The 24,356-nt window shown below is 43.8% G+C and overlaps 1 protein-coding gene across 13 annotated transcripts in view; it reads right to left on the minus strand.

The window, feature by feature from the left end:
• The window catches only part of ptpn13 (protein tyrosine phosphatase non-receptor type 13), a 367,703-nt gene that overhangs the window by 136,602 nt on the left and 206,745 nt on the right, over positions 1-24,356 (minus strand). For 4 of the 13 annotated variants that reach the window (XM_038791742.1, XM_038791743.1, XM_038791752.1 and 1 more), the window contains 8 exons: positions 21,073-21,182; positions 17,276-17,332; positions 14,913-15,002; positions 13,903-14,013; positions 9,469-9,618; positions 6,192-6,658; positions 2,817-2,960; positions 253-346 (listed from right to left, as the gene is read on the minus strand). In XM_038791742.1, coding sequence (XP_038647670.1) covers positions 253-346; positions 2,817-2,960; positions 6,192-6,658; positions 9,469-9,618; positions 13,903-14,013; positions 14,913-15,002; positions 17,276-17,332; positions 21,073-21,182 — 1,223 coding nt within the window. The remainder of the gene's footprint in view (positions 1-252; positions 347-2,816; positions 2,961-6,191; positions 6,659-9,468; positions 9,619-13,902; positions 14,014-14,912; positions 15,003-17,275; positions 17,333-21,072; positions 21,183-24,356) is intronic. The other 9 variants (XM_038791754.1, XM_038791744.1, XM_038791746.1 and 6 more) reach the window with 9 other exon arrangements.

A 24,356-nucleotide genomic window follows, 5' to 3' on the forward strand; every position in this document is an offset into this window, starting at 1 on the left:
CTTCTACTTCTCTATGTAACATTGCCCTATTTGTTCATTACAACCAAAGAAAATATTTTGACATACAAACCCGAAGCCCTTTCAGAAGTGTAATAGTTGATGCACAATCATAGGCTGTTACTAAAAATTGCGGATTAATCTGCATTGGGGAACATTTTTAATAGTTACACAAATGATAATTTCTGAAAAAGCAATTTAAAATGAATCCTGACGACTATAAGATCTTTTCGACATCAATTACAGGTTTCTTACCTTTCCTAATGCGTCCATCGGCCTCAGCTGCTCCACCTGGTATTATAGCTTTCACGTAAATTCCACCATGTCTCACACTTGTGTTAACACCACCCTAGAGAGAAATTCATATAATAGAAGATATCTACAGAAAGATGATCAACATGCGAAAATATGTTTACATGGCAAAATCCTATTTCTAGAAGTTGCTTTCACAGTTTGTTGCTACCAAAAGTCAAATTGTGAGGACAAACGCTGGATTAAGCACAATGGGCAGATAGACAGCACACAAAATTGCCGCAGAGAGTTGTGAAGTTGTGCATCTTGGGAAAACAGAAGTCAAGTATTTTCCCTCTCCGAAGATCTTTTAATGGAGTGAAAGAACAGAGATTGATGTTGGCAAAAACAAATATTTTAAAGTGGAAGTGAAGGTTAAAAATGATAGCCTACTGATTTTCTACATAGGGCATTGAAATGTTAAATAAAGCAATTGATGTACGTATGCAACTTATTACACAGGGCTTAGTTGAGTACTGTTACAGCTTAATCATATAAGAGTCATAGAAATTGAACACTAAAGAGCCACTAAAATTATTCAAATAATTAGATGTTCTAGTGAACGGCATGAGAAATTATGGTTTGTCTGTGTTCTCACTGAAACAGTGAAATTTTAAGAAAGGATCTAAATTTAGCAAAGGTTTTGAAACGGTAGATAATGAAAGATAACTTCCACCTATAAATGAATCACTAACAAATGGACATAAATTAAGGATTATCACGGGGCAGTGCGGTAGCATGGTGGTTAGCATAAATGCTCACAGCTCCAGGGTCCCAGGTTCGATTCCCGGCTGGGTCACTGTCTGTGTGGAGTCTGCACGTCCTCCCCGTGTGTGTGTGGGTTTCCTCCGGGTGCTCCGGTTTCCTCCCACAGTCCAAAGATGTGCGGGTTAGGTGGATTGGCCATGCTAAATTGCCCGTAGTGTCCTTAAAAGTAAGGTTAAGGGGGGGTTGTTGGGTTCCGGGTATAGGGTGGATACGTGGGTTTGAGTAGGGTGATCATTGCTCGGCACAACATCGAGGGCCGAAAGGCCTGTTCTGTGCTGTACTGTTCTACTGAATAACAAAGGGGACATTAAAAATGAGAGTGAGGCAGACGTTATTCTGGGAGCAGTTCCCACTTTACTCATCAGCTGCAGGTATGGTACAGGTCCAAACTCAAACTTACAAAACAAAGCAGGGCGGTGCCCAGTAAAAACAGCTTTAGCAAATTCAGTGCAATATATTTTCAGTCTTGAGCAAAAAGCTGCATCGCTGTATCGCAATATAACCAAAGCATACTACTTTGGAACATTTAGAAATTTCTTTAGATAATGACAAATATTGATGTAATGCAAGTTCAAAATAATTAGTTTCACATTACTCATGATTTTTTTTCACAACTTCAAACCCTTTGAATGGTCAGCATGCATGGAGATGGTAGGTCGTGAATTAGCCAAATTCTTTCAAACATACAAAAAAAAAGAATGAAAATTCAAAAGGAGGTGCTGATGATGGTGGAATAGATACATCTAATAGGTGGCACGGTAGCACAGTGGTTAGCACTGTTGCTTCACAGTGCCAGGGTTCCAGGTTTAATTCCTGGCTTGGGTCACTGTCTGTGTAGAGGCTGCACGTGCTCCCAGTGTCTGCGTGGGTTTCCTCCCACAAGTCCCGAAAGACGTGATTGTTAGGTGAATTGGACATTCTAAATTCTCCCTCTGTGTACCCAAGCAGGCACCAGAACGTTAGGACTAGGGGCTTTTCACAGTAACTTCATTGCAGTGTAAGCCTACTTGTGACACTAATAAAGATTATTATTAATGTCACGGGAATAAACACTCACCTTGAGTAGCAGTGAAAATAGGGCAGTCGGAGGTCACCCATCTACTAGATATGCGCCCTCCTGATGATCAGTTTCATTTATGTCACAAGTTGCAATTCCATTGAAAATGAGAACCCAATATAACACTGCCTGCACTCATGCCCAGATGAATTTTTATTCTTAGTTTCCTTCCAACCACAAAACTGTATTTTTCAATCACTGAAAACTGGGGAGGGGGGTTGATTCTTTTATCAGCAGTTCCCAGGGTAGGTTGATTTCGTGGTAACTAATGAACAATTGGAACAGACAAATGCAAAACATAAAATGTTACCACGGAAAAGAAAGAGCTGGGGCTGACCCTGACTGTCCGTCTTTCACTTTCTGGACATTGATCATGAACAGCATCTGAAGGAGCTGGTGGTCTGATTTGCTCTTGCGACTGAAACATTGGAAGCTTTCAAAAATTGGATATGGCAAGTCACTCCAGAAAAATAAATTCACCCTTTCACTTACAGTCTTCCTAGCCCCATTCCACAAACCAATAGCTTTACTACTGCCTGTTATTTCCTAACAAGTGTAAGGTAATCCAGAGTCTTGCCGTCAGTTCCTCAGCAACAGGCTTCAAGAGGCCTGTTGCTGAGGAACAGGCTGCAAGATACATTTTACAATATAAATGTTACATACTTTAATATTTCATTAAGTAGAGAAAGAGAAAGTTGAAAACCTTGCAAAACAGTACCGTGACACTAATGCCCAAGCTGTTCTCCGTTTTTGACAATTCCACTTCAAAAACATCTCCTGGCTTTAACAAAGTGCTTTGTTTAGAATCAGAACATGCTCTTCTTTTAGACTTATCTGCTGCAGTATCCTATAAGCAAACAACATTTATATTAATTTGAACAGTAATATTAGAAATAAAATTAGACATATTCCCTGTTTATGAGTGGCCCCGAGACATGGAGCAAGATTCTTCGAGCCTCGGCGCGGGGGCTCAGAATGGGGGCATCAGACCCGCGATAGGGTCCGACGCCTTCCGCGACCAGAGAATCGGCGCCGGTTGGGGGCGATTGAAAGTGGCCCCCGCGGCAATCCTCCGGCAGCAGCTGGCCGAGTTCCCGCCGGCGTGGTTCACTCATGGTTCCACTTGATGGGCACTCGGAGCGGCGGCTGCGGACCCAGTTACACCCCAGTAAGACAGAAGACCCCCCCCCCCCCCACCTCCCCAAGACTGTACCACACACCCAGACAACCAGGAGACTCCTCCCAATCACGACTGGATTCAGCACCTTTATGTTATGGAGAGAGGAAGTAGAAGAACTTGACCATTATGCTTTCAGGATGCCTCAGAGCACCTCTCAAATAAGTAGTCAAAATGCAAACAATTTGAGAACAGCAAGATTCTGCAAACAGTGAATGAGATGAGTGACTAATCAATCCATTTTTAACCACAGTGCTTTCAGGGAGGAATATTGGCCAGGACATTGGGAGTCCTCTACCGGGAACTTATATATCAAGTCTCACATTTTCTAGCTTCCAATGTTTGAGTGTGCCGCTAACTCTGCTGTGGAATTGAAACATTAGGCGCGATCTAAACAAATTGCATCAGAGTCCCAGAACTCGAGGCAGCAAGAAACACCATGCTATCTATCAGGACTGTGGTAATCTGGGACATCAGCGGAGAACGCCCCGCCGAGGTTGCACTTAGTCCCAGTTCCTGCACGGAGGAGTTCTCAACCCCCGGACACCCAAAGCCCCAAATCACCTATAAGGGGGTCCCTCTCATCCCATCTCACACTGTCAGGGCACCCCAGGCATTGGAAAAATACCAATCTGGTAGGCTAACAGTGCCACTATCAGCGGGCAGTGTTGCCTGGGCACCTTGGCAGTGCCAGGCTGGCACCAGAAGTGCCAGGGTGCCACCCTACCAAGTGGGCAACCACCTGGCAGCCTATGATCCACTGGGAAACTCTCACAAATGCCGATCCGTCTGGCCCCACTTTGTGGAGACCAGCACTGAATGACACTTGCCTGAAATCTCCGAGCCAAAGGGGTTAGATCTCAGGACCTCGGTAGATCAGTTGAGCGCATGCAGCTTTGCCAAATACTGATGCCGCCCAAATGAGTGGGATCAGGGACGGGATTCTCCCCTACCCGGCGTAGAGGAGTAGCGCCAACCACTCAGGGGTCGGGCCTCCCCAAAGGTGGGGAATTCTCCCACCTTTGGGGGCCAGCCCCGTGCCGGAGCGGTTTGCACCAGAAGACTGGCGCAAAAAACCGGCGCCCCCGGCAGCAGGGCTGGCCGAAAGGCTTTCGCCGGTCGGCGCATGCGCGATGTGGGGTTCTCTTCTGCTTCCGCCATGGCGGCGGCCGCGGAGTAGAAATAATGCACCCAGGGCACTGGCCCGGAGTCTGAGCTGGGGGCCCTGATCGCGGGCCAGGCCACCGTGGGGGCACCCCCCAGGGTTCGATCGCCCCCCCCCCCCCCCCCCCCCCCGCTCGCTCGCGCCGCTGATCCCGCCGTTCCAGAGGTGGTTCAAACCTCGGCGGCGGGAGAGGCCTCCCAGCGGCGGGACTTCGGCCCATCCGGGCCGGAGAATCACCGCAGGGGCCTCTCTCCGATCGGAGTGGCGAGATTCCCGCCACCGCCACTTCCCGGGTGGCGGAGGATCTCTGCCACGGCGGGGGCGGGATTTTCGGCGGCCCCAGGCGATTCTCTGACCCTGCACCGGGTCGGAGAATTTCGCCCCAGATCACAATGTCTCGTGAGATCGCTTTAGATCTCCCAAAGTATGGCGAGCCAGGTAGATCCCGGAAGAGGGATCTCCCGGCCGCGTTAGGGCACCATGCGACGGGTAAATCGTGCCGAATGTCTAAGTTTTCTGCTTCTAGGTGCTATTCTGTGAACCTTGCTAGAAGTGCATATAAAGAAAGAACAGAATCCCCTTGGACTGAACTTGCTAGCACTTGCTGTTGCCATACAAATTAATTATAGGCATCCATTTGATTGGACCTGAGCCTTCAGAAGAGGAAGGGGAATAAAATGGTTAAGGCAAAAAAAACTTTAAAAATACACAATGGTAAAGCATGAATTCAGAGCCAGATTCTGAACACAGTTTGAGATTGGTTGAAGGGCAGCTTTATTCTGGAAGCTCTGGCAGATGTATTTTGCTTCTAACTCCAAAACTATGCCAAAGATGATTTGTTTTTAAAAAAGCGGAGTTCATAGATTTGCATGCAAGAAGCACACAACAGGAATTGGGGCACAGAGGTCAGTGGACCCCAGAGATTTTGTCAATTAACATTTGTAAATCTACGCTAACATTTCTAAAGCACATCATTGCTTGCAGGGTCTTTTGCAACAGATTGCAAGAAGACATATTTTTACACCACCTTCCACAACCTCAGAACATCCCAAAATGTTTTACAGCCAATAAAGTACTTTTGAAGTTTAGTCACTATTGTAATGTAGGAACTGTGGTAGCCAATTCTCACAGAGCAGTCTCATAAATTAAATGGGGAATGATTAGGTAATCTGTTTCTGTGATGTCGACTAAGGGATAAATGTCGATCAGGCCACAGGGGCTAACAACCTTTGCCCCTCTTTGAAATAGTGCCATTGGATCTCTTGTATGCTAACCTGACAGGGACATTGGTTTAGTGGAGAATTCCAACATATTGCACCTACATTGCATCACATCTTCAGCACTGTACTGGAGCGTCAGCCCTTCTGAGTTAAATCCTCATTTTAAACCTTCCGACTCAGAGGCTGACTGAGCCACAACTGACACATGCAGAAATAAGACCAGAAGCAAAAGAGGAGCTTCTGGTTCGGGACGTCTGATGGATTTGGTACTGTGCATAGAAATAAACAAAACATTTGAATACAATTCTGATGCACATTATCACCAGAAAGGACATCAAGCTGAATAGTCAAACAGAGAAGAAACAATTTAAATCATTCTGGCACTACAACTGCATTATTCCAAAACTATTGCAGTATGTGGCTCGCCTGCAGGCACAAAAGTGGTAGTGCGCAGATGGGGGCTGCGAGGAAGGGGGAGCAAACTGGCCAAAGTTGGAAAAAAATAATCACATTCACCTTTTTAGGGCTTTGTTGCTCTTGACTGCTGGAATATGTTGCTTCGTCCATGTCAGAGTCACCTCGGTCAGAGCAATCCGTTTCTTTAGGCGTTTCGGCATTAATGCTGCTTAAGTGTCCTGTGCTATCGAGAACATTTTGGATCATATCTTGCCTCAGTGCCATAAGTGCAGCGACCTCTTTGTAATTAGTACATTGTGGTGTTCTAGAGGCAGTCCGATTTCTGTAGAAACCATTCACTTGGCTTTGTGAAAGCCCGGCACTTTCAGTTCTAGAATCCTGGGAGCTCATACTGCCCCTTCGTTTTTCTTCATGTGGAACAGAAGCTCTTATTGGATGAGTTCTCTGGTGACCACGTGATCCATTTTGCTCTTCTGAAGATGACATTTCTTCATAATCTCGCCTTCCTAAATTACGACAAGGGCTTCTCGATTGACTCCTTGTTCCTTTTTTATTCAGAGGAACTACTTGACGATAAAAAAAGATACATTGTTTGAAGCATCACTGTATTCTTTATAATGATGATATTTGTTTAGGAATATCAATCCTCTTTCCCCAATTAAAATACCATTGCAGTTACAAATTTAAAACATCATTCCCCATTATGTTTGAAAGAGTAAGTTTACCAACTCGGTTTGAAAAATGTTTCCATTGGTTAATGCAGATTTCAGCCAGTTAAAAGCAGTTGAATATTCTGCAGTTATATCATAATATATATTTAGCCATTTTGCTGTCCTACTCAAATGCTGAAAAACTTAAGGCCCATCTTTTTCCCTCTGTAAAAATATTAAATTGTATCACCAGTTCTCGTGTTCTGTGGCGGTGTGGTCATACATTTCCAGCACCACATATGGTTTTAGAAGTCATTTTTGATATAATAAATTATATGCTTTTCACATCTGTTCAAGATTGCTACAAAGCTGTTTAACAGAAAAAACTAACTGTATAGAAGGCAGCAAAATTATTTTTGTCACTAAAATTTAATAGAACACTTGACATTTAAGAATTCATTTCTATATTTTTAATCAAACTCTAGACTTAGCCACTTTAATGATTTCAGATGTATACTCCAGTCTGAAGTGTGGTTTCCTGAGTTTTGGGAGCTCCACATTGGTTCCCAGGTGGTTTGAAATCATATTTCTTGGGTTGGTGCCAAAACTGACATCACCAGAGCAGTGAGAAGGAAGGGTGTGCCTACTTAAGGCACTCCATGACAGCAATTAAATTGGGAGTTATAAACAAAGTCCAAGACATTTTCAGCAAGATTATTCGTCTATAACAAGGAAAGCACTTTGAACCTAAAGTAACCCTAATCTTTGTGAAAGCCCGGCACTTTCACTAGACTGCCATACTCTTGAATCAATTATTGATCTCTTTCTCCACTGCAAAGCTTAAGCAGGATTATTCCATTAGCCCTGGTTTAAGAGTGCCACTCAAACATGGTGGAAGCAAACTTCCACTGACAGAAAAAATGTCTTCACCAATGGCCTCAGTTTCTTTTTACGGCACCTTAGTGCCATCCTCACTATTGGACACTATGGGCAATTTATCATGGCCAATCCACCTAACCTGCACATCTTTGGACTGTGGGAGGAAACCGGAGTACCCGGAGGAAACCCACGCACACACGGGGAGGATGTGCAGACTCCGCACAGACAGTGACCCAAGCCGGAATCGAACCTGGGACCCTGGAGCTGTGAAGCGATTGTGCTATCCACAATGCTACCGTAACAACTGACTTGAACTGAGCTCCAATCACTGCGATAGACATTCAGTTCTTACATTCTTCTCTGGATCTAAGTGGTTCCGTAGGTTAGTTAACGGAGTATCAGAGAGCAGTTTATTAGTGGATAAGTATCCTTTCATTATACGATTGAGGACTCCCCCACCCCCCCATAATAATTACGAAGAAGCTCATCTAAGCCTTTGGATGAATCACATTAATTCCAATGAGTAACATGAACATTTAAAAATGGGCTGTACAAGCAAATGATTGGATGCCAAGGTTGCTCACCAGCACCAACCATCAACTGGGCTCTGTACTGTTAGCAGAGATGAATAAAATCAAGGTGATTTTTTAAGTACTTAATAGAGAGAGGAAAAGAAACATCTTTATTTTATTTTGTAACTATGAATTCAAATTTCCTGTTAAGCAGTACACCATCCTGTGTTCAGGTTAACTGGAGTGCCAATACTGAGCCCATCACAACTTCTAGAATGCAGTAGGTGGATGGAATCTATAGGTACACTCAGAATCACAAACACACATGCAACATAGCAGCTGGGTGTCATTGAACATTTACCCAGCAAATTATTTTCCAAAATTACAGCTCCTTACAGTAACAAATCTCATCAAAAAAAGTACAAGTGAGTTACTGAATGCAAAAACTATTTTTTTGCTGCATAATGAATAAAACATGAGTGCAATTTAATCTGTCAATAGGTATTACCTTGCTTTCCACATGCAGTCTCATCAAATTGGACCCCTGAAACTATGGGGGTGGGGGTTCCAAAGATGTGCAGTGGAAATTAAATGTCCTTGTCTGGTGTCATGTAAATTGGTGAGGTCAATCTTGGCTAGCCACAGTGGACAACATCCTAGTTTAAGTGCTAGGATGGCAGCCAGTGAATATTATGGGTGAAAGCTGTTCAATAGTGTTCCTGATTTAAAGGAGGTGTCATTCTTCTCTACAGTGAGGATAATGGCATTGGTTGAGAACGAGCATATTTTAAAAAAATTGACAGGGAATGGAGTCTATTCATAGTCACTCTTTAAAAACTGAGCCACGCGGCTACATTTGATCTTAGAGTATTGATTCAGTGGTATGGGCGTGGCTAGGATCACATGAAGTCCAACATCTGGTAACTTGTCTTACCTCCCACTGCTTTAAAACCCTGACATTGGCTGCAGTCCAAAACCTGTGCCTTAATGTCAGCATAAATTCTATCCTGAGGGATTGATTCAAAATATGGGCGGTACAGGATTAACCGGCTAGCTGCCAAATCTGTTCTTCCAACAGGCAGAATATATGACATGCACTATAATCAGAAAAACCTGTGACCTATAGAATCCTGTGTGGCTCTTCTTGGCGATTGTTATCAATATTCCTGCTCAAAGTCTTGAAGTTGTGGGACCAAGACTCCCCTTCCATTCAAGAGTAGAAATTTAAAGGCTATAGTGCTAGATTATATAATGGTACAATAAACACATGTAACACCGTATTCGGTGTTTATATTCAGGCTAGAAATTTTGAATCTTGAAATGCAGAATCAGTACCTGAAGTAAGTTCAGTTCCTCCATAAAGTTTCTCTTTAGGTTGAGACACCATCAGCATCACATCTTCCGGGGCATTTTGTAAAATTTCAACTGCTCTGTCATGGGTAACGCCTTCTAAACTGATTCCATTTACAGATATGATGCGATCACCTGCAGATAGTGAAAACACAATAGTTATTCGGCATATGGTAATTTCACAAACACGTTTTGGTGCATTTTTAAAAGAATGGATGAAATAATTTTACATTTCGCAGCAACCCAAAACCACATGGAGTTTGACAACTTTCCACTTCATTGAAATGCAACGGTGCAAATGGAGGATATAATAAGTGTAAATAAGTAACGTTTCCATAGGCCGCTTTCCCCTTTGAGGGGGAGAGACTGGTGGTAATTCAAGCTGAGGATTACCACATCTCAGGAAAGGGCAAGGTTGAGAATACCCTCAGACAGCATGGGAATTGAACCCGTGCTGTTGGCCTTGCTTTCCATCATGACCGAGCTGTCCAGACAACTGAGCTAAACTGGCCCCAGTCTATTAGTGTACTTAATAAAGCACTAACTTTCCATACATTAACATTTTCTTTACTAGATCTATCCAAATATTCCATACGGAAATAAATAGGCGCATTTAGAGTATAATATTGAATAAAAACCTCCTTTTAAAAAAAATGAAAATGAAATGAAAAATGAAAATCGCTTATTGTCACGAGTAGGCTTCAATGAAGTTACTGTGAAAAGCCCCTAGTCGCCACATTCCGGCGCCTGTCCGGGGAGGCTGGTACGGGAATTGAACCGTGCTGCTGGCCTGCTTGGTCTGCTTTAAAAGCCAGCGATTTAGCCGAGTGAGCTAAACCAACCCCTTAATTTAATGGACTACAGTTTAAACTTTTCTGGTATTAAAATAGCTAATAAGGGAAAGGTTTACAAGACCTCTTCTCTCCAACTGGATTTCCATTCCTCTGTTTCGCCCTGTCCACCTTCACTGCTTTCCATTTCCCTCCTGGTGCTTGACAAGGCGTTTATCAAAACACGCATAATGTACCACTATCAGCTCCCTTCTTAGTCTTAATAACCACCATTTACATTCTCTGTTTTGTTTGTCCAAGACATCTTTGTCAATCCATATATATTGCTGGCCCTCTATCCAGCCCAACTGCTCCATGCCTGTCCCCCCCCCCCCCTCCCCCCAACCATAACCATATAAATATCATCCTATTTCCAGTTCTCTCCAGCTTTGACAAAGAGTCATCCAGACTCAAAGCGTCAGCTCCTTTCTCCCTCCACAGATGCTGTCAGACCTGCTGAAACTATTAAAACTTTTCTGTTTTTGTTTCAAATTACAGCATAATTTGCTTTTGTCTACAATTTTAAAATGTCCAGGAAATGGGTGGCATGGTGGCACAGTGGTTAGCACTGATGGCTCAGTGCCAGGAATCTAGGTTTGGTTCTGACCTTGGATGACTGGCTGTGTGGAGTCTGCACTTTCTCTCAATGTTTGCGTGGGTTTCCTCCCGGTGCTCCAGTTTCCACCCACAGTCCAAAGACATGCAGGTTAGGTGGGGTTATGGGGATAGGGCAGGGGAGTGGGCCGAGGTAAGGTGCTCTTTCAGAGGGTTGCTGCAGACCTGATGGGCCAAATAGCCTCCTTCTGCACTGTACGAATTCTATGGTTCTGTGGAAACATACCTGGTAAGGTAAGGGAATTAAAATATTTCTCAAACAAAATATCTCCAAACAGATTTTGGATTAAATGGCTACAAGCTGCAAAAACATTCATGTATCCAAATACTGCTAGAAGATAAAGTACAGGAACACATGTAGGTCATCACTTGCTGAAGAGGCCATAAATTGGGCTAAATAAAGTGACTGACATGTAGGGGTGTAACCTCCCTAACCCTGGGAAAGAAGTAAACATGTTCCATCAGCCTCTTTGTATGGGAACCAGGGAAAATATTTTTTGGGGAAAAACTGTTGCCTCCTCTTTCCAATCTAAGCTACAATCTAATTTGGATCTCTTCAAGGCTTTTGAGTATTAGGGCAGTGATGTACCATTAATTCGACTCAAGACACATTTAGGATCCAAACTGTGACTTTAATCAGCTAGTTGTTAGCCCAGTGGTCGACTACAGAGAATGACCAACCGCCGGGAACTCTGGGTACTTACAACCCACCTCGGAGGCGGGGCCTGCTTGCCTCTTGACCAATTGGAGAGCAGTCACATGACTAGTCCCAACCAATCAGATGAGAGGCTCATGACCAGCCAGAGCCAATGGGAAGCCAGTGCACTGCACCAATGGCAGTGCTCATATCCATACCACCACATTCACCCCTTGTGGAGAAAGATGGGGGGGGGGGGGGGTAAGTAGAAGAGAGGGGGGGGTTCCGAGGACTGGTGGTATGAGCAGCGAAAATCGATAGGGGTGAGCTGCCCATTGGCTCGTGGCAAAACAATACTACTACTACTAACAACAGAATAATCACAAAAATGTCTAAGAAAAAAAAAAAATGGCAAAACAAATGAAACAAAATGTCAAAAAAAGACCCATGCCCGCATTAGATGGAGACGATCAGCCTGTCGGGTGCCCGTGTAGTTCTGGGTGACCTTCGCAGTGGAACCGGTGACGGGCCGATGGTCGTCCTTGCCTCCGGGAGCGTCGGTCGAAGATATAGAACATAGAACGATACCGCGCAGTACAGGCCCTTCGGCCCACGATGTTGCACCGACATGGGAAGTCAAAAACTAAAGGCCATCTAACCTACACTATGCCATTATCATCCATATGCTTATCCAATAAACTTTTAAATGCCCTCAATGTTGGCGAGTTCACTACTGTTGCAGGTAGGGCATTCCACGGCCTCACCACTCTTTGCGTAAAAAACCTACCTCTGACGTCTGTCCTATATCTATTACCCCTCAATTTAAGGCCATGTCCCCTCGTGCTAGCCACCTCCATCCGCGGGAGAAGGCTCTCACTGTCCACCCTATGTCTCCATACCCCGGCTGGTGGTGGAGACGCTGTAATCGGGGGAGAGGGGGCGGGGGGGGGAGGGGGGTGTTGGTATCGGGGAAGGCGGCCGCACGCCGGCGGGTGCCAGGTCCCAGAGCGAGACCGTATCCTGTCGACCGTCGGGATACTCCACGTACGCATACTGCGGGTTGGCGTGGAGTAACTGGACTCGCTCAACCAACGGGTCGGACTTGTGCACCCGCACATGCTTCCAGAACAGGATGAGCCCGGGGGTGGCCAGCCAGGTTGGGAGAGGGGATCCTGAGGACGACTTCCTGGGGAAAACAAGAAGACGTTCATGAGGTGTTTGATTAGAGGTAGTACAGAGGAGAGACCGGATTGAATACAGGGCGTCGGGGATGACCTCTTGCCAACGGGGAATAGGGAGATCTCTGGACCGTAGGGCCAGCAGGATGGTCTTCCAGATGGTGCCATTCTCCCGCTCGACCTGACCGTTACCCCGGGGGTTATAACTGGTCGTCCTGCTAGAGGCTATGCCCCTGCTGAGCAGGAACGGACGCAGTTCGTCACTCATAAAAGAGGACCCCCGGTCGCTGTGGATGTACGTGGGGTAACCGAACAGGGAGAAGGTGGATAGGAGGGCCTTTATGACGGTTGTTGTGGTCATGTCGGGACAGGGAATGGCGAAAGGGAATCGAGAGTATTCATCGATAACACTCAAGAAATACGTGTTACGGTTGTTGGAGGGGAGTGGACTCTTGAAGTCTATACTGAGACGTTCAAAGGGGCGGGATGCCTTGATCAGATGCGCTCGTTCGGGGCGGTAAAAGCGCGGTTTGCACTAGGATCCGAACTGTGGCTTTAATCAGCTAGTTGTTAGCCCGGTGGTCGACTACAGAGAATGACCGACCGCCGGGAACTCTGGGTACTTATACCCCACCTCGGAGGCAGGGCCTACTTGCCTCTCGACCAATTGGAGAGCAGTCACATGACTAGTCCCAATCAATCAGACGAGAGGCACATGACCAGCCAGAGCCAATGGGAAGCCAGTGCTCTGCACCAATGGCAGTGCTCATATCCATACCACCACAGGCAGCACGGTAGCACAGTGGGTAGCACTGCTGCTTTACAACACCAGGGGCCCAGATTCGATTCCCGGAGCACCCACAGGAAATCCACGCAAACATGGGGAGAACATGCAAACTCCACACGACAGTCACCCAAGGTCGGAATCAAACACAGGTCCCTGGCACTGTGAGTCAGCAGTGCTAACCACTGTGCCACAATGATGCTCCCAAAATTGCAAGTGTCAATCTTATCCACTCTTGTTCCCACTGGCCTAGGAGTTTTCACCCCTTTCGAGGCTTGCAGAATGTCAGCAAATCGTCCTGTACATGGCTGCCCGATTATGATGGAAGGACAGAGGATTATTATTGATCATTTACAAGAGAGGCATATGCAGTACCTGGATTCAAAGATCGGTCAAGCTCTGCTGGCCCTCCTGGCATGATAGTAGTGACAAAAATTCCCAAGTCCAGTTTGCCAGTCTTTTCTCCACCAACAATCTGAAAACCTGCTTTGAAATAGTAATTTAATTTAATAATCGGTCACATGGGGCAGCACGGTAGCATAGTGGTTAGCACAATTGCTTCACAGCTCCAGGGTCACAGGTACAATTCCCGGCTTGGGTCACTGTCTGTGCGGAGTCTGCACGTTCTCCCTGTGTGCGCGTGGGTTTCCTCCGGGTGCTCCGGTTTCCTCCCACAGTCCAAAGATGTGCAGTTTAGGTGGATTGGCCATGCTAAATTGCCCTTAGTGTCCAAAATTGCCCTTAGTGTTGGGTGGGGTTACTGGGTTATGGGGATAGGGTGGAGGTGTGGGGTTGGGTAGGGTGCTCTTTCCAAGAGCCGGTGCAGACTCGATGGGCCGAGTGGCCTCCTTCTGCACTGTAAATTCTATGAAAATTATGAAAACATCAACAGCATGCTTACAATTATTCGTTTTTTGGTCTGGAAGACACAAAAGAACCACATTGTGATATTGAGCATTTCAATTTTAGGTATTTATTTCTCATCATGAAAAATTATACTCTTGGGACTAAAGGGATCAAGGGATATGGGGTGCTGGGAGGGGGGAGGGGCGGAAAAAGGGTATTGAACTTGATGATCAAACATGATCATAATGAATGATGGAGCAGGCTCCAAGGGCTGAATGGCCTCCTCCTGCTTCTACTTGTTACTATGTCTGAACTTCTTAGTACCTTTGCTGTCATTATCATGCAAAGAAAAACTTTTCAAATGCTTTCAATATGGAATTCACCCGTTAGCGAAAGGATTTTGGCCCTATTGTCCAGGAAACAATTACATATTTATCATTTGTTTTTGCTATAAAATAGTGCAGATGTTACTGTCATATCAACCACTACATCGCATTGAGTCATCTGTAGAACAGTAACCAAACCCAGAGTCGACATACCTAAACCGTGTTTCACATCCTTCTTCAATTTTATAAATCTAAGCTCTCTCTCGGGTGAAGGCAAAGCACTAAATTTCTGATGAAGCGTATCTGTCAAAGACAAACAATTCAGACTCCAAATTAGTACATTCAACAGTTACATCAATAAAAAAGCGAATTTTGAAAAATAATTGCAACCTATACAACTCATTTTCACTATTTTTTAAACTCATTTAATTTGTCCCAGCATCCTCTTAATTAATACTATAATTTTCCATCTATTCCTTCACTTTTTAAAATCTTACAATGTCATCCATTGAATAAAAACAAGTACTATTTCGAACTACAGCTGTAACAATACTGATTAATATGATGTAGTCTCAACACATTTAAGAATTGATTTAGGGCCGACAATTAAAAGAGTGAGCAGCGCAAAGGAGATTTGAACACTCTTATTCAGAATTTAAATAATAGTTTGACAGATTAATTAGAAAGATTGCAGCTTCAATTATTCTCTTAGAAATGTTGCATATATCGCTTCTCGGCCTTTTGGCTAAGATCGAGCGTAGATTGAGCCTTTGGCTCAGATCTGGTATGTCTCCCTTGTGGGGACCATGAATTGGATTCAATTTGAATTGGTTTTTGAGGCAGGCAAGGAGCTGGATTAGGGGTTCACCTCTGATCCACACTCTGAGCCCTGGCTTTGTAACTGAGATAAAGTAATAAAAAAAAAAGAAATGTTGCATGCTATATACAAAGAAAGGATTATAAACTGCCCAAAACCATCACTGCCAGAAAAAAACTAAGGATGAGTGCTCAATGGCGGATTTGGTTTCTTGCATTGGCACTTAAAACATCAAATCAAAACATACTTAAAGTTAATAATTTAAGGCTTCTGGGTATGCTTTCTACAGCAATTTGAGCATTCATGTTTTAAGTTAAACCCAATATTTACTGATTAATAGGTTAAAAATCTTCTGTTTTATCAATCATATCATTTCTCCAACACCCAATTATAAGCAAATTTATTCTAAAGTAAGAAATTGCCAGAGATGCTTACTCTACGAGACCTGCTTGGGTCATATAATCTCAGGAGTCCATTTTAACAGCTGCATGGAAGAAAGATTCAGCAAAATCTAAAAACACTCAATTTATTTAGTGAGGGCATGGATTATATCATTTAGTTGCAACTGGCTGCTTCCTCTGATGATGCCACAGACCCTGGGACAGATTGCCTGCCAGGTTGCCCGATTTGAAAATAAAATGCACAGGGAAATTGGGAAGAAGCAAGAAGAGAGAAGCGAGAAGAAATATCTTTTGCGGGGTGGGAAAATATCTTCTGAACGTCGGTGATGGAAGAAATTACGATTACCCGTGTATTAAAAGTGTTTTGCAAATTGAATAATCTGGAGACATGCTTCATTTCATGACAAGACAATGACAATGGCCAAAAAGTAATTTAAGCTAAAAATTATGCATCAATTGAAGAAATTTTGATTTAAAAAAAAATTAAATAGTTAGCGTTGATTCAAATAGGAGTAAAATACAATCCCAGCCACAAAACCATTCTCTCACATATTTGTCTGCAAAGTGGTTAACTATATTATCACATTTTTATTCAATTTTGCATTTTAGTTTAGTACTATGCACAAACTAAAAGTCCCTATGTTAAATGTATTCATTGAAAAAATTGGAAATTATTAATAAAATTTGATCGTGTTGAGAGCATAGAAATAATTATGTTGCAAATTGACTATCAATATGCAATTTAAAATTACATCCAATAATTTTAAGACATGGATTTCTCCTGTCCGTTCCTAACTTATTTGACAAAGCAATTATATTAAAACATCTAGTGGTCAGCAGGCAATTGCTTACTTTTCCCAATTCACATTGTAAATTAGAAACTGCATGCAATTCCTTCATTATGCTTGTGGGCCGAGAACTTTACAGAAAGCCGTGACAGTTCTTAATTCTATGGGCTCGTCGAACAATATTAGTACTCTCAGATGTTTTTTAAATGTTTTTCTAGTTGCAAGGAGGAGGTAGATAGAACCATTTACATAGAACAAGATCCTCAAGTTAGAATAGAAGACTTTGAAAATACTCTGTGCGGTTTTCCATGTACTGGGATACAGGCTGATATACAAAAATAAATTGTGAAAGAAAACTTCAACAGCTAATCAGAAATTAGTGAAAGAAAATCAAGACCCAAACATTACCTGCTAGAAGTTTCTGTTAGATGGCAGGAAAAGTGAGAGAAACAGAGAGCAATAGAAGTAGAAAAAACAGAAGTTTGAGAAGCCGATGTTGTACAGTCACACCAAGGCTTTAAACAGTGAAGGCACTTGTACATTGTAAACTCAGTTCGTTCTGCTGCCTACCATTGGCTGTCAAGGTAGCAGGGGTTGATGGGATGCCAGAACTGTGCATGCTAATCCCTGATAACAAAACATACAGTAATAAAAAATAAGGCATAAAAATGGAAAATAAAATTTCATAAAATTTTAATTAAAAAATTATATGAGATATTTAATTTAATTCTTCCAGGGAAATTTCATGCAGTTGTACACATTTAGGTTCCGTGAACATAACCAAAAACATTTCAGACACTAGAATGCTAACAACTCCCTCATTTAACAGATACAGAAAGAGTTAATTTCTGACACACTCCTGATTGATGGGTTCCCCCGATAATACCAAATTGAATCATATGCTGAATCCAACCGTGGATTGAGGCATGGAAAGAGTCAAGAGATTTATCAAAAGTTTTTTAAAATCCTTTTGAGGAGTAAGAGGAGAGCACTAACATATCAAGAGATCAGTCTTTAGAACAAGGGATTTTACTCAAAGATAAATAAAATCCTTGGGTAGGATATTAGATGGGGGTGGATGACTCGCTTTGCACCCCACCACACACCTCCTCCAACACACACACACACACACCGCAGCCATATGCAACTGGCTGGTATCCAGTATGTTATATTCGTTACTTAAATACATTAAGTGATTATAAGCAGAATGAAACCACTGCAGGAGTTCCACAGGCTTTGTCCTGGACTCAATTAACAGTGAATCTCAACTATCTATGTTGGTTATACAGCAACAATGTTGGGCCTTGAGAATTTTGGCGTGAGGTGGGTTCAAAAGAACAGCAGCTGCCTGGGCTACCAGTAATGACAACAAAAAAGGTAATTTCGACCTGCAGCAGTTATAAAACCCTCATCTCCAACCTGAATCTTTGAGCGAAATGATGTCTCAATTCCAGCCCCACAAAGCAATCAGTACCACACCAATTTCCTGTTGAGTCTGTTTTATCTTGAAAAATTACAAAGTCTTATGACTACCATGTCATAAAATTAAAGAAAAGGGCAGCACGGTGGTGGTGGGTAGCCCCTTATTTGGACAAATTAATTGGGTACTCTAAAAATGTTTTTTAAAAAATAAATAAAATTAAAGAATGAGACATTCATTCCTGCTATCCTTCTTCCTTTCCACCCATTTCAAAGCCTCTACATCCTTCCTGAAGTGTGGTACCAACATTTCCTGAGAACTGGAGCAAACCAGTGAGATGAAAAGCTTTCTTGGGACTAAAAACTGAACTGTCACATCTAAAGCTGGAGAGCAAAGGCTAAAATTCAGATCTGGTCCATCTCAAAGCACAGGGATCACGATGTGTGATTATCCCAGTTCCCAGTTGAGATGATTCTGGAAAGCTTCATGCTTGTTGGTTTCATACTCAGTTCAACATGCTTTCCAAGTTAATACTCTTTAGTTTGAAATTCAGTCTTGCAGAGTTGAGGCTTCTCATTGACATTGAGAAAAGACATAAGGGATGATTAAAACTGGTGAACAACAAATGATGGAGTGCCTATCTCCCTCTAGCCTATTATACATTTCCTACAGGTGAGGCACAGTGCCAGGTGTGTTTATTTATAAACGTGGACCCAGGCTTGATTTCAACCTTGGGTGACTGCCTGTGTGGAGTTTGCACTTTCTCCCCGTATCTGTGCCGGTTTCCTTCAGGTGTTCCAGTTTCCTCCCACAATCCAAAAATGTGCAAGTTAGGTGAATTGGCAATGCTAATGACCCCATAGTGTTGAAAGGGGAAGGAGTGGGGGTTACGGGGAAGGGTTGAGAGTTACGGGGAAGGGGTGGGCGTTACGGGGAAGGGGTGGGGGTTACGGGGAAGGGGTGGGGGTTACGGGGAAGGGGTGGGGGTTACGGGGAAGGGGTGGGGGTTACGGGGAAGGGGTGGGGGTTACGGGGAAGGGGTGGGGGTTACGGGGAAGGGGACCTAGATAGAGTGCTCTTTTGGAGGGCTGTGCAGACTCAATGGGCCGAATGGCCTCCTTCTGCACTGTAGGGATTCTATGATCCAATTCTTTAAAGCTCTTGATACAGTCCGGTGGACTACAAGTGCAGAAGTAGGGGAACTGAGGTACTTACGGAAGGCAATCAGAGTTATGAAGATGGTTGGATATTTTGACGATTCATTTGTTTCACCAAGAGATTAAATAGTGAGCTACTGGTCTTCATTGAGCTGGACATGACCTCAGGAAGAAATGAGCCCCTTGGAGAAAGGTGCTAACAATTACATCCAATTTAACATCATCAGTCGGCTCACAATGTGCTCACTTACGCTTGCTAGAAGCTACATATATTCATATACAGAACCTATCCTCTTCATGGAAAAGGAATACATCCAGGCATAGAATATTTTTTGAATATACGAAAGCATATGAATAATAGTGCCCTGCTGCATTTGCCACAGCAATGTCTCAAAATATCAGAGCTGACGAGCCAAATAATCAGCAGCCCTTTTCTCATGCAGTATAAATTGTTGTTCCCATTGAAATTTGGCATTCTTGTGTCTGTCCTAATGAGGGTAAGATGAAAAGCTTTGACAACATGTCTCTTTTTCAGTAATACTCCTACTATTCCAGGCTATATTAAAACTGATGTCCCCCATTATTACTATTGTAATGTTCCTCAACACCTCTGTTTCTGGTACCAATGTTGCACAAATCTAAAGCCCTCCCTTCTGCACCATCCCTCCAGTCATGCATTCAACTGCTCCAATCATCCATTCTAACCTCTGAATTGCGACTGGATGCAATTTGGAGATTAATATTTTTTAGCTTCTGCTTTTAAATCTCTTTCCTTGCACTGCAAAATCTGCCAGCAAGATGTCAACCTTCTTTATAGATATGTGGTTAGAACTCAAACAGACCGCAATCTCTGGTTGATCACCACTGCCCTCAGAACGTTCAACCGCTGGTTGGTGGCACCCTGGACTCTGGTACTAAGGAAACAATGCACTATCCTAAAATTACACCTGTGGCCACAGAAACATAAGTCTGTTGACCAACTATTGACTCCCAGATAAATATTACTTTCCTTATCTTTCTCCTCCCCAGATGTTCAGTTCAGCCACCCGTGGTATCATGGGCTCAACTCTGGCTGCAAGCCCCAGAGTAACCATCATCCTTCATTAATATTTAGAACTGAATACTGGTTGGTCCAAGTTGCACTTCAGGGATTCTTTCACTACCTGCAAGATCCTCAACTCTCTGAGGGTCACTCCTTCCCCCTCTTTGCCTGCACACAGTTAAATTACAGGGCGACCAAATCCAGAAATATGCTATTCCTGCAGCTCTAAACCTTGCAGATACATTGCAGTGGCAGCAGCTACTGCTTGAACTCTGAAACCGGGGGCTCAAGCTCCTCTGGCTGACAACATTTCCTGCGTAGATGAGTTTCCCACATGGAACATGATGAGTGCTCCAAAGGATGGAGCTGGCCTGTCAGGCCTCTATTTATCAGACTATTAATTGAGTTAACACAAATAAACACAAGACCAAGACACAAAAACTAAACAACGACTGAAGAAAAATAAAATAAAATTTAGTACCTCCTCCCCCTTCTGCAGAGAATTCCCACTTGCACTAAATTCCTGACTTAATGATGCATTGAGTTCTGCAGTCACTCTGTGCTCCCAGTGAAGCATTGAGGAAGAGGCTACTACATAAATATACAGGAGGAAACAATTTATAAATAACTTGGGAGGAGAAGGCCACTAAACTGGAACTGTGCATTACAAAACTTAATTCTAGTTCATGCTAGATACTAGAGTGCATATGTAAACAAAATTAGTTAGACTTTGAATTTTTTTTCTGACCTATGGCATATGCCTGGTTAAAGTCTTCTGTAGAGGATGAGTCGGAACCAGTGTTTCTTCGAGCAGGACTTCTGTGTAAGACAGCCTGGGCCTTCTTTGGATTGATGACACTTGAATAGGACCATAAGATATAAGTAATCAAGCACAGAAGTGAACTGATTTCCAGGATTAAACAGTAAATTGCGACCATACAAGAAAAAATAACTTGCACTTTACACACTTAAAACTCCACAGTGCCTAGTTCCTTAATTAATTTGTGCCGGAGTAATAAAAACAAACCAAGTATCACACCCAGGGGGCAAAATTAGATAAAGAACCACAACTATATTTTAATTGGGAGCTTTCAGAAAAATAGCGGGCGAAATTCTCCGACCCCCACGACGGGTCGGAGAATAGCGGGAGGGCCTTCCCGACATTTTTCCCGCCCTCCCGCTATTCTCCCCCACCCCCCCGCCCAACTCCCGACCCGAATCGCTGCCGCCGTTTTTTTACGGCCGGCAGCGATTCACAGCTGTTCGATGGGCCGAAGTCCCAGCCCTTTACGCCGTTTTTACGAACGGCAAACACACCTGGTCTGGCCGTTCGTAAAAACGGCGTCACAAACTCGCTTTTTATAACCATGGCACCGATTGGCACGGCAGTACCACGGCCGTGCCAAGTGTGCCATGGGCCCGCGATCGGTGGGCACCGATCGCGGGCAGTGGGCCCGATGCCCGCGCACTCTTTCTCCTTCCGCCGCCCCGCAGTATCCATTCGCGGGGCGGCTGAGGGGCAACCCGGCCCGCGCATGCGCCGGTTTCGCGCAAATACGCGATGACGTCATCCGCGCATGCGCGGGTTGGAGTCTTCCAATCCGCGCATGCGCGGCTGACGTCATATGACTCGTCAGCCGGCGCCAACTCCGGCAAGCGGGCTTAACGATATCTGTTAAGCCCGTCATGCCGGAGCCTACGGCGTCGGGCTGCTAGCCCCGACCGGGGACCAGAATCGGTTCCCGGTCGGGAAGGGACGCGCTGGCGTTAAACCCGCCCGGGTTTGACGCCAGCTTTACGATTTCTCCCGTTTTGGGAGAATCGCGCCCAGCATATGCCAATGGGTGAATTAAACAGATCTTGGGTTTTCTTACGATTTGTGCCAACAGCAAGATAGCATTAGGTCTGGTGACTAAATAGTTATTGTCTTTCTGAAGGAGGAAACTGCGATATCAATAAGCAAAATCATTTTAAAAAACTTTTTTAAAAATTGAATCCTGGATGTGAATAATATTGGCAAGGCTGCATTATCATTCTGAGAAAGTCGTGGGGAGCATATTCCTTGAGCTATTATAGTCCTTTTGAAAATTGTTCCCACAATGATGCAGGACTTATTTGTCCATGTGACAAAGGTATGAGTATTGAAGAATATGGAAGTGATGGTGTTCCCAAAATTCCCAAGGGGAATTCCTCATCGGAAGTTCAAACTTCCTGGCAATTGCGTCAGTCAAAAGTGTGTCGGGTTGTATTTCCAGCCTCTGGGCCAGTTTGGGCAGGTAGACACCAAATAAAATTGATGCACAAAAATTTGATTCATTCTTCGTCCCATAATAGATATGCTAAATTATTTTAAAATTGAACAACAGAGACCTAGATGTTCAGATATACAAATCCTTAAAACGTAAGGGAATAAGTTGAAGCTGTAAACAAAAAGGATAAGGGAACCTAGGTTTATAATAAGGGGATAAAGTCTAAAAGCAGAGATAATGCGAAGCCAATACAAATCTCATTATACAGGTTCTCTGCTTATTTACTTGTGTTGAATGACCACAGGCTGTGCCAAAGGAAATACTGAAGTAACCCGTTACACTGTTTTTGAAATTTGATGTTAGGATGGAGTTAAAATCCATCTTTTGCAATATTATAAAAGTTTACAAAGGTTACAGGCCAGTTCATAGCACTGACACAGGAGGTTGTCTTTTCCCATTTTGCGAAGAGTATGAGTGGACAGTACATCTGCAGCTTCACACTCAAAAGTACTATTTTGGAAACTACTTTAGGAATGATGACTATATCATGAAGAAGCTACATAGAAAATTCACCACATCAAATGGAAGACATTACAAGGAAGGATTAGAAAAACTGGGAGCCGTATCATTAAAGCAAAAGACAATATCTGAACAATCATTTGATTCTCACCAGAGTGGTCGCCTTTCTCAATCTTCACCACTCCTCACCGACAACATCATGACATGCACACCTACCAAGGCGTGATCTTCATAAATAAATTTAATGCATTTAAATGATATTAGCAGCCCGCCCTCCATCCCCCCACCCCCACCGAATGATGTCCCCTAATTAAATATTCATACTATATATTCATGGTCACGGCATGTCGGCAAGGTTCACAGGTTTGAGCAGGTATGAGGCAGTCAACGGGATGCTGCCAGGGGCGCAGCAGTCCTGGGGGCGGGGGGGGGGGGGGGGGTTGCAGGGATGCTGCCAATGAATGTCGAGGAAGGGGGGGGGGGGGGGGGGGGGTGTGTGGATGCCAGCCTGGAAAATTGGGGAGGTAGTTTGCCAGCGATAAAAGTCAGGAGGTTTGGGGGGATGGGAGAGCCTCCGATTCCTCTGTGTTGCGGGCTGGGGGCCATGAGGCTGCAGCACCAATTAGTGCACCCTTTATTGATGGCGCCTCGAAAAGGGATTTGTGTAACTGGAGAGTTACATGCTGATTTTCTGTCTGAACCTGATACTTTGCCAAATCCTGGTATGATTCCGCCCTATATTTCAAAACAAGGGACAAGCAATAAGTGCAGTCATGTCAGCAGAGCGCAGATCCAGAGAATAAAGTTAAAGAAACTATCCAACTTATTGAAATGAAAATCGCTTATCGTCACAAGTAGGCTTCAAATGAAGTTACTGTGAAAAGCCCCTAGTCGCCACATTCCGGCACCTGTTCGGGGAGGCTGGTACGGGTTGATTGTTATCTATTGTTGTTTTAGATTGATCTCCTGCATAATTGCAGCGGAAGCTTTTGGAACTTTGTTTAAAGACAAAATAGCTTCTCAAACTGAGGTTTTGTTCTACCATAGTAATTGTCTATGATATTACAAATCTGCATAACACTAAATTGTAGCACTGTGATTTCATGACAAGAGCTAATACGTTCTCCAAAGAAATATATTTTTTAAATGCTCTCTTTGGCTTGGTATCCATTTCTTCCTTAAGGTTCCGTTGTGCCTTTGGTCTTTTTCTGTGCTACATAATACATAAATGCAACTTGTTTTGTTGTTCAAGAAGACAATGACA

The sequence above is a fragment of the Scyliorhinus canicula genome, chromosome 3 (genome assembly GCF_902713615.1).
Source record: "Scyliorhinus canicula chromosome 3, sScyCan1.1, whole genome shotgun sequence".
In the NCBI taxonomy this organism is placed as follows: domain Eukaryota; kingdom Metazoa; phylum Chordata; class Chondrichthyes; order Carcharhiniformes; family Scyliorhinidae; genus Scyliorhinus; species Scyliorhinus canicula.